Here is a 13,842-nt window from a genome sequence, read left to right on the forward strand (position 1 = left end):
GGTGTCTGCACCTGCGGAAATCCACCACCAGTTCTTTGGTCTTTCCAGCGTTTATCTGAAGGTGGTTCTGCAGACACCAGTCCACAAAGTCCTGAATAAGTTCTCTGTAATCGCTGTCCTCCTCATTGGATATGAGGCTGACGATCGCTTCAGAGAACTTCTGGAGGTGGCAGGTCGGTGAGCTGTACATGAAGTCAGCAGTGTACAGGGTGAAGAGGAAAGACTGTTCCTTGAGGGGCTCCTGTGCTGCTGACCACCAAGTCAGAGACACAGTCCTGTGCCCTCACATACTGGGGTCGGTTGTTGAGGTAGTCCAGTATCCAGTTTGACAGGTGACTGTCCACTCCACAATGTCCCAGCTTGTCCTTTAGGAGGCCTAGCTGTATGGTGTTAAAAGCACTGGAGAAATCGAAGAAGGTGATCCTCACAGTGCTGCCGGGCTTCTCCAGGTGAGAAAGAGCTCTGTGTAGAAGATAGATGACAGCATCATCCACCCCGACACCAGGCTGGTAGGCGAACTGAAGAGGGTCCATGGATGGGCTCACCAGAGGGCGGATGTGGTTGAGGACCAGCCTCTCCAGTGACTTCATCAGATGGGAAGTCAGTGTCACCGGCCTGTAGCTGTTTAGGTCCTTTGGGTGCTGTGTTTTGGGCACAGGTACCACACAAGATGTTCTTCACAGCTGTGGTACTCTTCCCAGTTCCAGGCTCAGGTTGAACATATGCTCAACTACCCTGCACAGCTGATCAGCGCAGGACTTGAGGAGCCTGGCACTGATTCCATCAGGACCTGTAGCTTTCTTAGGCTTGATCTTCCTCAGCTCATTTCTCACCTGGGTTGTTGTGAAGGACAGGTTGGAGCAGGGGGGCTGGGTGCTGGAATGTGTGAATGGGTGGTTGATGCTGCCAGACGATGAGCCATTAGGGGATGATGATGATGATTGTGAGCCAAAAGTTCTGAGAGAAGAAGGAGAAGGGGGAGGGCAGCATGATGGTAGTGCTGCTGAGTGGGGATACAGCAGGGGTGTCTGTGTGGGGGCAGGGCTAGGTGATTGATCAAATCTGTTGAAAAATAGATTGAGATCATTCACCCACTTATGGTCCCCCGCCACCTGGGACCTCCGCGGCGCCATCTTGGAATCTCATCAAGAAGCTTGCTGAGCCTCAACAAAGTAGAGAAGTGAGGCTAAAAAGGCTAAAATCTGATGCTAGCTGAACAGGTAAAGCACAACTCAGAAGACGATTGGCTGGAGGAAGCTCTGCTGTCAGTATCTTCAAAACAGCTGCATGTCTTGGTAAAATCAATGAAGACAGATGGATGATGGCTACACTAGCAAGACTAAAAGCTTACCCCAGCAGAACTTTCTAGGTGGTAATGGACGCAAATATTAAGAATAGATGCAGCAAGTCAAGCATTTTATCCTGCTCCAGACATAAAAAGATCTTTATCACTTTTTAATCTGTACAGACAGATTTTTGTCACGTCACAGTTTGTATATTTTCCAAGGAGGGTTTGTTTCCTGTTGGCTGTATCTCTAACAATCAATTCTAGTTCTTGTTTAATTAGTTTGATTCTGTGTTTCCTCCATTTTAACACAGACATATCAGAATAACAGAAAATTCAAAATGTTGAATCTGTTTTAATAAACTTTGTTACAAATGGTCACATGAGACAAAATTGGAAACCTTTAAGAAAATCCCAAGTAAATAATTTAGACTTCAAGGGAATATATTTTTTAAAGAATTGTGTGCAGTCAGTGTTTGTATGGGGTGATTTTACAATCTCTTCAACTCATTACAACTATCCTGAACAACAAATATCCTGAGACTGAGTATCCTGAGACTGTTTTAGCTAGACAAGCCCAACACCAATATGAGTCCATGAGTAAGACTCCCAACTCTACATTCCTTCTCCTGTGTAAAATGAATCACATGTAAGTCATGTACATTTTTAAAGGAACGTATTAACAGGTTTGATGTATTTTGGAAACAAGTCTTGTGAAAGTCTCAGCTTCAATGAGCAAAGGTATGTTTGAGGAAATGTGAAGAAAGAACACCACTCCAACTGTTAAAAAAGCTTTAAGTTTGTGCAGACAGTGACACATTAAATATTTCACTAGTAGAGGGACGAATGGATTGCACTGAATACCAGCAAATTCTGGAATCAGGAAGAGTGTAAATCTTTTGCATGCTTCTTTGTAACCTTCTGTTTGACCACTTAAAATTCTCCATCACCAAAACCCTTTAATAAAAAACATTTGTTTAAACATCATTTTTCCAAAATTATTATGTAGAATATATATCTGGTTGTATATTTCAAAAACTGTTGTTCTTACTTAAATGATAAAATACAGTCAATGTTGTACTTTTTATTATATTATTTAATGCATCATATCAGCATGCCTGCCACATTCCAACCTTATTTTAATTAAACTGTAATAAATCAAATGAAATCACTGATAAAATAATACACTTTTAGATCAAATAGAGCAGGGACAGAAAATCTACACAGTAATAATGCTGAATATATGAATCTGAATGAATAAACAAGAGTATTTTGTCAATTTAGAAGACCATGACAGTAGAATATACATCACCAGATCCAACTTATTATTCATATGCATTCACTCATTAAATCAATAAATGAAAAATGGCAGATTGAGAGATTGATGATTGTATAGGACAAGCAAAAGGACAGATCTACTCTTGCACCTTAACCTTTAGCAGATCACTTAAAAATAACAGTATATTTTCATATGGATAAAGTGTGAGTGATTGAAGTGTACAGTGTCCAGAATCAAGAACTCCTTTATCGAGATACTTAATTTCATGCTTGGTTATATCTTCAAATCTTTACACATCTTACAAAATACAAAATTATGACAATGGCAAAAAAAGAAACCCAACCTTGTATCTCCATGCTTGTTGTTTTGGAGCTTCTAAGGTAATTTAAAACAATATCTTGTACATTGTATCAGTATTTGATGATAAATGAACCAGGTTAAATACTCCAAAATGACTTGAAATAAACTCTTTTTACTTTGACTTCTTTATAGCTAAGAATGTTACTTTTACTGTAAATTTGCTGTTTTAAAGCTACAAGGTTCTTTTCCAATAGTATCGATATGCATTTACAATGAATGTTTCAACAAGGTGTTTGACCAGCATGATTATCATGACCAATCTGGACAAATAGCTCCTACCAAATTGACCAACTAGGATGACCTGCTTCACGAACAGCAAGTTGGTGATGCTGATATACCAGCTAGTCCATCAAACACACATTAAAACATACTCACTGGTAAAGAGCTAAGCTGGTAGTTTAACTAGTTCGTTTAATCAACCAGACGGTTATAATCGTCTCCAGTGTTTGTGTTCCCCAGATTCCAGCATGTTTTCAGCACATCTCCAGCCTTTTGTGTTACAGCTTGGGACACATTCTTTGCCACCTCTCCTGGATTGTCTGATGACTTTGACTCTTTATAGCCAGAAACCCCACCCTTCACAGCTCCATATAGTAAAAGTACCCCCGCTCCTACTCCTGCTCCTATCCCAGTAGCAGCTCCTGCACCCAGCACTGCTGCCTCTGCCACAGTAGCTATTGTAATCTCAGCACCAACCCCTGCTACAACACCAGCACCTGCAGCAATACCTGCTCCTACATCTGCTGTCTGTACTGGTGGACCTCCAGCCTGTGGAGTTAGCTTTCTGCATCCTGCTCTTATAAGACCTGCTATTAACACAAAGGGTGCTGCTAGTCCAACTCCCACCCCCAGCAAAGCTCCAAGTAATGTTCCTACTGCGACACCAGCTAACTGTCTCCCCAGCTTGTTTCTCACTCTTTCTATTGCTCTTCTCCTGATCTCCACCATGCTTACTCTCTCACTCCCACCTTCCAACTCCTGCTGTATGTTTCTTACTTCTTCATTAATGGTGTCTCCGATCTCCTCTAAGGTTTTATTACTGTAGTGTTCCCCTTCCGATTCACTCAAGATGTTTTTTATGCTCTTCATCAACTGGGTGAGCTGAAATCTGTTAGTTCGGTAGTCTCTCATGCTGATCTCGTCACTTTGACATTCTGCCTCTACACTGTGAACTTGTTCAGGCAATGCTTTAAACCATGGGGTTTCTTTAGTCATTTGTTTAGCAATGTTTCTGAGAATGTATTCAGGAATGTTTAGCTGCCTTAGTCTGGCTAACAGAGCTGAATCACTGCTCTTCTCGTTCCAGTGCTTGTTGTCGAAAACATGAACCCGACCTCCACATCTCTCAGAGACATCCTTCAAGGTGTATTTCCCACTCTTCTTTTTTCCCCCACCCAGATCATTTATGAAGTCCCTGACTGTCATGTTGTCTTCTAGGTTATCACCATGGGTGAAGAGCATGATCAAATAAGGGAACATATTATCAGTGAAGTACTCCAGCAATTTCTCCAATACTTTCTGGTTTTCCTCTGTGTGTCTTTCTACTTTTAACACTAAAATAAAGACGTGAGGGCCAGGTGCACACTCTACCAGACAGGATATGATCTCCTTCTTAAGATCTTTCTCTGACCTGTCAGTATCAAAAATTCCAGGTGTGTCAATTACAACTATTCTTTTGCCATTGATGACTCTTTCTGCTCTTTCACAAATGTGTGTTCCGCTTTTTAGAGAACATTGTGCTTTAAACACTTCCTCTCCAAGAATTGTGTTGCCAACAGAACTTTTGCCAACTCCCGTTTTTCCCAGAAGGACAATCCTCAGCTCATCTTCTCCTGAAAAACAGTTACACATATATGTATATTTTACATTTCAGTATATACCTAAATAATAGAATAGTTGAAGCCCATTTGTAGATAGTTCAGTCTTAAGCATTTTACAGTTTGGTCTATTTAGCACCAAAAAGGTTTTGCTATTCCTTTGTCAGCACTGTACTAGAACATCTTTGTGCACAGTCTACAAAAACAGATTACAGGGATACAGACTGATTTCCCAACCAATCCAAACCACTGCAATAAAACTTCAGTAAAAATAATAGGAATGTTATTGATTACCATATATTTAAGCAGAAGAATAATGTTACTGTTGTCTTTTTATCCAGTCACTCCTTCTGCATGGTTTTGAGCTATGCATGTGTGTAAGTCAATCTGAAATAATACACTGCAAGCTTGGGCTCTTTAAAGGCAGCACTAGCCCTTTAACCCGCTACAAATGATGCCATGGTGCAAAATAACAGAAAGAGTTCATCAATAATAGTGATTGTTAGATAGTTTACATCAGTTAATTGGTATTACATTACATTTACAACCTACCACTCATTGCTGTGATTTCTGTGGAGTGAGTCAATATGTTATCTCTTCTCTCAAAGTCCTCAGCCTGCAACAATAATAATAATAATAATAATAATAATAATAATAATCATCATCATCATCATCATCATCATCATAACAATAAACCAAAATCTGCTATTGATAAAACTTTATCTGCAGGAGAACCTCACCTTTTTGACTCTTTATAGCCAGAAACCCCACCCTTCACAGCTCCATATAGTAAAAGTACCCCCGCTCCTACTCCTGCTCCTATCCCAGTAGCAGCTCCTGCACCCAGCACTGCTGCCTCTGCCACAGTAGCTATTGTAATCTCAGCACCAACCCCTGCTACAACACCAGCACCTGCAGCAATACCTGCTTCTACATCTGCTGTCTGTACTGGTGGACCTCCAGCCTGTGGAGTTAGCTTTCTGCATCCTGCTCTTATAAGACCTGCTATTAACACAAAGGGTGCTGCTAGTCCAACTCCCACCCCCAGCAAAGCTCCAAGTAATGTTCCTACTGTTACACCAGCTAACTGTCTCCCCAGCTTGTTTCTCACTCTTTCTATTGCTCTTCTCCTGATCTCCACCATGCTTACTCTCTCACTACCACCTTCCAACTCCTGCTGTATGTTTCTTACTTCTTCATTAATGGCGTCTCCGATCTCCTCTAAGGTTTTATTACTGTAGTGTTCCCCTTCCGATTCACTCAAGATGTTTTTTATGCTCTTCATCAACTGGGTGAGCTGAAATCTGTTAGTTCGGTAGTCTCTCATGCTGATCTCGTCACTTTGACATTCTGCCTCTACACTGTGAACTTGTTCAGGCAATGCTTTAAACCATGGGGTTTCTTTAGTCATTTGTTTAGCAATGTTTCTGAGAATGTATTCAGGAATGTTTAGCTGCCTTAGTCTGGCTAACAGAGCTGAATCACTGCTCTTCTCGTTCCAGTGCTTGTTGTCGAAAACATGAACCCGACCTCCACATCTCTCAGAGACATCCTTCAAGGTGTATTTCCCACTCTTCTTTTTTCCCCCATCCAGATCATTTATGAAGTCCCTGACTGTCATGTTGTCTTCTAGGTTATCACCATGGGTGAAGAGCATGATCAAATAAGGGAACATATTATCAGTGAAGTACTCCAGCAATTTCTCCAATACTTTCTGGTTTTCCTCTGTGTGTCTTTCTACTTTTAACACTAAAATAAAGATGTGAGGGCCAGGTGCACACTCTACCAGACAGGATATGATCTCCTTCTTAAGATCTTTCTCTGACCTGTCAGTATCAAAAATTCCAGGTGTGTCAATTACAACTATTCTTTTGCCATTGATGACTCTTTCTGCTCTTTCACAAATGTGTGTTCCGCTTTTTAGAGAACATTGTGCTTTAAACACTTCCTCTCCAAGAATTGTGTTGCCAACAGAACTTTTGCCAACTCCTGTTTTTCCCAGCAGCACAATCCTCAGCTCATCTTTTCCTGAAAAACAGTTAAACATCTCTCTTCAAAAGGTTCTTCAAGGTTGCAGTTGCAGTTGCAAGAAACTAAGTGAACATTATTATTATAACATATTTATTATTACCACTTAAAATAGAGTAATATGCTGAACATCAGCAGTCAGCAGTAGCCTAGAAATGTATTGAAATCCATGTAAAACATATTTTTCAAAACAGTGAACCAAAGAAAGGGCTGTTTATCTATACATTATTCAACAGTGCAAATTAAGAGCTTGTGTATAATTATTATTAGGTTGATTAAATTAACTAATTTTATTATTATTGGCTATATTCTTCACAAAGGTATCATGTTTTAAAACTTTTATATTGTTTTCTCGATTTTAACACCTACCATCCATGTCTGTGATTCCTGTGGAGAGTTGATGCATTGTGGCTTCCCTGAAAGTCTTCAGCCTGTAATGATAATATTCAGCATCATCATAATCTAGAATCCAGTCCATTGTAAAGCAATATGCTAACATCAGGAGTAATGATACTTTTAGACTCTTTAGGAAATAAATAAACAACATCTAAAAATTCCAAAATCTGAAAACTGATGAAATATCAGTTTACTGAAAGCTCACATTTTTTTAGTTTAAATGTATTTATCCAAATTATGTTTAATACCATTTATGACAGGCCTATTTTTAGTGCTGACATTTGTTTTTTGATAAACTGAGGGGAGCTTTGCATGACTAGGGGTGATTTCTCAGAAACCATGTTCTTTCTTACTCATCATGTAGGTGTGGCTAACGTATGTTAATAATCCAGGAACTCTGAAAAACGATCAACTGCTAGAATGCAAATGTATTCTAATGACCATAGAAAGATACCTTATTTCTATTGGTGGAAACAGGGTTCAGTCCGTTCTGTAGCTTGTTTCTAGGGTAAAAACTCTAATCATGGTTTCTTCAGCTTCAAGGCTTTCATAGTGCTGTCAGTTTTCCACCAGATGCTCAGAGCTGCGCTTAGATCGGTTTCTTGCTGTTGCATTGTGGTTAGATCAACCAATCTCAAATTCAATACGGGAAGATTTGGAAAAAACAATTATGTAGGATTGTATTTGTTCCTTGAATTACATTATTGATAAATAATAAATGTAATTAAATAAATGTTTTTACATGATTATGTAATTGTAATGGAGCCTCACTGTATTGCTCATGAATAATCCATGTATGTGAAGTTGCCCCTGTGTCTAAGAGACATATTCAATGTAGGCAGGTGTTTTTCTAAGCATACCGTTGCTGATGAAGATGTGATGGCATTGATGATAGGGGCTGCTTTAATATTGATCATAGAATTCATCACCTTTCCTCAAGTGTCAGCCTGTAGTTTAACCCCTTAAAAAGCCAATGGCTGAAAGTGCTAATACAAACATCAATTATCAAAGAATAGCCCCACCAGTCTGTACAGACATCCCTGTAGTTACTGAGTAATACACCTTAGTGTGTGATAGGCCCTGGAGCACTGAGACTTGTGAAGTAACTGTCTTACCTTTTTTACCCAGGTCATTAAATCTGCAGGTCTGCAGTCTTCCTCAGTCCAGTTATGTCTCTTCTGGATGTTGTCTTCCTCTCTGCAGGTACATTCACAACAAACAGCATGTATATCTGTTAAAGTAGTTCTTAGGTAGTCCAGCATGATTTATATCTCAGCTCACTTCTGATTGGCTCAGTGCTTTTAGAACAACATTACCTAAAAAGGAAAATGTCCTCTAGTCTCTGTTACAGAGATATGGGTATGTTACACAAACAAACAGATCTGGGGTTTTATCAGAGAAGAAGCAAAGAAACCAACAACCCAACCCCCCTCACAACAACACAGCAGCTACCTGACCACAGTCACTTCCTGACCACATGAAAGTGAAGGTTTTGGTAAGCAGTGAGAATGTCTCACAGATGTCGAAGGTTTCAAAGCCATTTCTGACGCATTGGAGCCCAACCAAACTGCAACCAGAGATAAGCTAAAACGAAACCGATCAGACTCTTCCCAAGAGATGTTTCCCTCACAAATTCTTTCCAACAGCTAGGTGCCCAATAATTTAGTAACTAACAAAGAACCCAAAAACAATATCTAAAGACCTGCAGGCCTTTCTTGCTCAGCTAAGGCCAGAGTTCATGACTCAACCATTAGAGAAATACACTGGCAATAAATGGAATCATTGACAGAATGGTCTGAGTTCAGGATCAGTGTGTTCTAAGTAGATAAGTGGAGCTTTTTGACCAAAATATACCCCTTCAAAGTTCAAAGCCGGTGGTCTGGGACAGCTTTATGTCATTGAGGGAACTGTAAATTCTGCTCTGTATCTCACAGTCTTTAAGAGAATGTCAGGTATTAGAAACATCTAGATGCTTGATTCTTGATGTTTGTCTTTGATACATCTTAAAAGATGGTGAATCAAGCCAAGCCAACCCATACTTGAATCTTGAATGACTCTGATTGGGTGTTGAACATTGCCATCAGGCAAGGAGGAACAAAACTGTTTTCGAGCACCTGGGTGACCTCTCTACAGAAACAATATTCGAGTTGTCTGGATGTTGTAAAGGAGAAATGTATATGAATAATAACTGGTCATCCACAACCACGCTGATGGATTGACCAGGGGGTTCTCAAAGATCCTCATGGCCTGTAGTTCTGTCTACGCTATTAAAAATAAAGGTGCTACAAACGGTTCTTTGAGTGATGGCACAGAGAAATCATTCTCATTCAAGCAGTGCCTACTTCTTGGTCAGAGTCAAAGAAGGTGATGAGTGGAAGACGGCGTTCATCACCCCATCTGGGCACAACGAGAACCTCGTCATGCCATTCGGTTTGATGAACGCGCCCCCTGTCTTCCAACGGTACATCAACAAGATCCTTAGGGAGGCTTTGTACAGGTACGTTTTTGTCTATTTGGATGACATTCTCATCTTTAGTAAGTCCATAGACAAACACATCACCCATGTTCGGCCTGTTCTCCATTTGCTCCTGGAGAACCACCTGTTCATTAAACTGGAGAAATCACAGTTCCATGCGCGGACAATCTCCTTTTTGTGCTTTGTCGTGACCCACAACACTTGGAAAACTGGCCCAGGCCAACCTCCATATGCCTAGTCTTGCGCTTCCTGGGTTTTGCGAACTTCTTCCGACGGTTCGTTAGGAATTTTGGCTCGGTGGCAGCCCCTTTGACCACGATGAAGACCTTGGGAAAACTTGTCTGGTCCATAGAAGCCCAGGTAGTGTTCGACACCCTAAGGCACCTGTTGACTACGGCCCCAGTTCTCCAGTTGCCTGACCCGGAACTGCCATTCATCATCTGTGGACGTCTCTGAGGTAGGTGTGGGGGCAGTCCTCTCCCAGCAGTCTGGCCCTGGCCAGAAGCTGCACCCCTGTGCCTACTTCTCCTATCACCTCAACCCTGCTGAACGAAATTCTGATGTGGGTGACCATGAATTACTGGCGGTCAAGCTTGCGCTAGAGGAGTGGAGACACTGGCTTAAGGGAGCAAAACATCCCTTTCTGGTCTGGATGGAGCCCAAGAATTTGGCCTACATCCAGCAGGCCAAACATCTTAATCCACACCAGGCCAGGTGGGGATTGTGCTTCACTTGGTTCGATTTCGTACTATCGTTCCGACTGGGCTCGAAGAACATCAAGCCTGATGCTCCCTCTCGTCAGTGGGAACCTCCTCTTCTATTGAACATGCCCACCACCATAGTCCCCAAAACTCGGATCGTGGCACCTATCCAAATCAAATTAAATCAAATTTTATTTGTCACATACATAGTAATACACAGAATGACTTGCAGTGAAATGCTTTTTTGACAGTCTGCCCACATCAAAGCTATTCAATAAAGATTTAAATTTAAACTTAAACTAAACCTTAACTTAATGAAATAAAGTGTAAAAGTGCAAAAAATAAAAAATAAAAAATAAATAAAATAAGCTACATTTAAGTTAAATTTAAGTTAAAAAATATGAAAAAATAGAAATATAGAAATATAAGAAGCAAAAATATACAGATGGAATAGTGCGTGTCTGTGTGTATGTATGTATATATATATATATATGTGTGTGTGTGTGTGTGTGTACATATGTATCTGTATGTGAGTGTATGTATGAGTTAAAAATAAATATTTTCGTTATTGTCCGTAGTGAGTTGTCCGTGAGCCATAGTTGTGTATTGTAGTGAGTGAGGGTCCAGTTTGTGTATGTAGATATTTTAATTTAGTGTCCTAGTCCCTGTCCCCATTCAGGGCACGGATGGCTTGTGGAAAGAAGCTCCTCCTCATTCTCTCTGCGTTAGCCTTCAGGGTTCTTAAGCGTTTCCACGAGGGCAACAGAGAAAACAGTCCATTGTTGGGATGACTGGGGTCCTTCACAATCTTCTTGGCCTTGGTCCAACACCGCTTCTTGTAGATGGACTGCAGGTCAGGAAACTCCATCCTAGTGATTCGCTCTGCTGAACGTCTCACTCGTCGTAGCGCTTGCCTGTCCTGCTTGGTGCTGTTCCCAAACCAGACTGTGATGGTCCCCGTGATGCTCTCGATGGTGCAGGAGTAGAAGGATCGTAGTACCTTGGAGGGCAGTCTGAAGTCCTTCAGTCGTCTCAGGTGGTATAGGCACTGACGAGCCTTCTTTGTTATGGTGTTGATGTGGCAACTCCATGACAGGTCCTGAGAGATGGTCACTCCAAGGTATTTGAAGCTTTCTACCCTATCCACTGCCGTTCCACTGATGTGGACAGGTTGATAGCTCCTCTGCTGTTTCCTGCTAAAGTCCACAATCAGCTCCTTCGTTTTGCTGGCATCTAGCTGGAGATTATTATCCTGGCACCAGTTCTCCAGGGTTCTAATCTCTTCCAGGTAGGCCTTCTCGTTATTTCCTGAGATCAGGCCCACCACAACTGTGTCGTCAGCAAACTTAATGATGTTGGTGGAGCTGGAAGTGGCTTTTCCAATGGGGACTAGAGGACGTGGTCAAGCAGGCTCACCTCACTGAACCTGACCCGGGCGGTGGCCCCCCCCGGATCGACTTTACGTACCCGGGCCTGTGAGGGAACAGATGCTTCAGTGGGGCCATGCATTCTTCCAGGCAGCACACCCAGGGACTACACGCACGCTCGAGCTTCTGCGACTGCGATTCGGGTGGCCAAGCATGGAAGGAGATGTGCATGCTCATGTAGCTTCCTGTTTGGTGTGCTCTCAATGTAAAGACCCCAGAATCAGGCCAACTGGTCTACTGTTCCCACTGGCTGTTCCCACGCATCCTTGGTCCCACCTATCCCTTGACTTTATAACGGGATTGCTCCGGTCGCGTGGCAACACTGTGATTCTAGTCATTGTGGACAGGTTCTCCAAGGCTGGCTGCTTTGTGGCTCTCCCAAAGCTGCCATCAGCTAAGGAGACATCGGATCTAGTGCTCAACCAAGTGCTCTGGGTTCACAGACTCCCCTCTGACATTGTGTCAGACCGTGGGCCCCAATTCACCAGCCGGTTCTGGGGTGCATTTTGCCGACTGTTGGGGCGGAGGCCAGCCTCACATCTGGCTTCCACCCCCAGTCTAATGGCCTCCTCCTCCCCGTCTTCCTGGTCGGACCAACTGATTTGAGCAGAGTACGCACATAACACCCTCTGGCACTCGTCCCTGGGAATGTCACCCTTTGAGTGCCAGTATGCTCCGCCCATGTTCCCAGGACAGGAGGCAGGAACTGGGGTCCGGTCGGCTGAGCAAATGGTCAGGCGCAGTCGGAGAACCTGGCAGAAAGCCCGCAGTAGCTATGCAGACAGGAGGCATCCTTGGCATCAGGTTTGGCTTTCGGCTAAAGATCTGCCTTTGCGTGGTGCTCCTCGCAAGTTGGCACCTCGTTATATCAGACCATTCCAGATCCTTCACCGGGTCAATCCTGTTGCCTACCCCCTTGCCCTTCGATGCGTGTTAACCCCACCTTCCATGTGTCCCACATCAAGCCCGTCTTGTGTTCCATGGGTCCTGCTGATCTGCCGGGCTTGCGTACAGTTGGCGGTGCGCCGGCCTACACTGTCAGGCGCCTTCTGGATGTCCGTCAGGTCCAGGACAGGCTCCAGTATCTAGTGGACTGGGAGGGTTATGGCCCAGAGGAACGGTCCTGGGTGCCCTCCTGCCATATTCTGGACCCCGAGCTCATGCGGGCATTTCGTCAGGACCGTGCAGCTGGGTTGGGGACGTCAGGTGCTGCCTTTTGGGGGGGAAGTCCTGTAAGGGGTAGCTCTAGGGCCAGGCCTCCTCCTGCCACCAGGGGGAGGCCCAGAGTCACGACAGCCAGTAATTAGGCCCGATTTACAACACCTGGGCAGTAGGCTATTCAAGCACTCAGATTCAGTTGCCCCACTGCTGGATCTTTGACTCTGGTTGAGTGCTTGTATTAGACACATTTACGAGTAGAAGACTGAGTGGGTGTCACTCTCCTTCATATGTTTCTCCTGTGTTTGTTTTCTGTCTGTCTGAACCCCAAGTTTTCCCCTCAAGTTCCCTTTGTCTGTGCAGTGTGTGTGTGTGTGTGTGTGTGTGTGTGTGTGTGTGTTTGCACACATAGACTCATTTAGCAGAGGAAGGCAGGAGTGTCTGCCTTCCCTGTAACTCTTCAGTTCACTTGTTTCCTTTGGGAGATCCTTTGCCTTTAGTTTTCATTTCCTCAAGGTTTTTCGAGGTAGCCAGCTTTCTCCCCTGGCATCCTTTGTTTGTCTTTTCTGCCTTTTCCCTGTGTTGGACGCAACGTTTGCTTTGTTTCATTTGTTGGCCACTTTCATAACTGCGGCAGGGCGTCGGTCTTGTGATGCGGTGGCCTGGGTTCAAGTCTCGGGTGGAAGTGCCCTGCACTTGGGGTCATTGGTAGCGTGATCGTGGTAGCTCACTAAGTAGCACGCCGGCCAACACAACAGCCTGCCGTCAAACCCCGCTGTAGGTGAGCACCACATTACAGAAACTCATCTGTTTAGTTTAGCTTTTGGTAAGTAATGTTTCTTCTTAGATGAAGGTTGCAGATCCAGAGGTTCATGAACCCAGGGAACTGTGGTAAACTAAGATGTTGGTGCTGTT

General features: G+C 43.2%; 1 protein-coding gene across 1 annotated transcript; it reads right to left on the reverse strand.

Moving 5' to 3' along the window:
* Positions 1–3,335: 3,335 nt before the first annotated feature.
* Positions 3,336–5,404, reverse strand: LOC140535595 (GTPase IMAP family member 7-like). The gene is made up of 2 exons (XM_072656991.1): positions 5,294–5,404; positions 3,336–4,756 (listed from the first exon to the last, which is right to left on the reverse strand). The coding sequence occupies exons 1-2, from the start codon at positions 5,298–5,300 to the stop codon at positions 3,336–3,338; spliced, it is 1,428 nt and encodes a 475-aa protein (XP_072513092.1). The 5' UTR covers positions 5,301–5,404.
* Positions 5,405–13,842: the final 8,438 nt, after the last annotated feature.

The sequence above is a fragment of the Salminus brasiliensis genome, chromosome 15, assembly GCF_030463535.1.
Source record: "Salminus brasiliensis chromosome 15, fSalBra1.hap2, whole genome shotgun sequence".
Taxonomy (NCBI): Eukaryota; Metazoa; Chordata; class Actinopteri; order Characiformes; family Bryconidae; genus Salminus; species Salminus brasiliensis.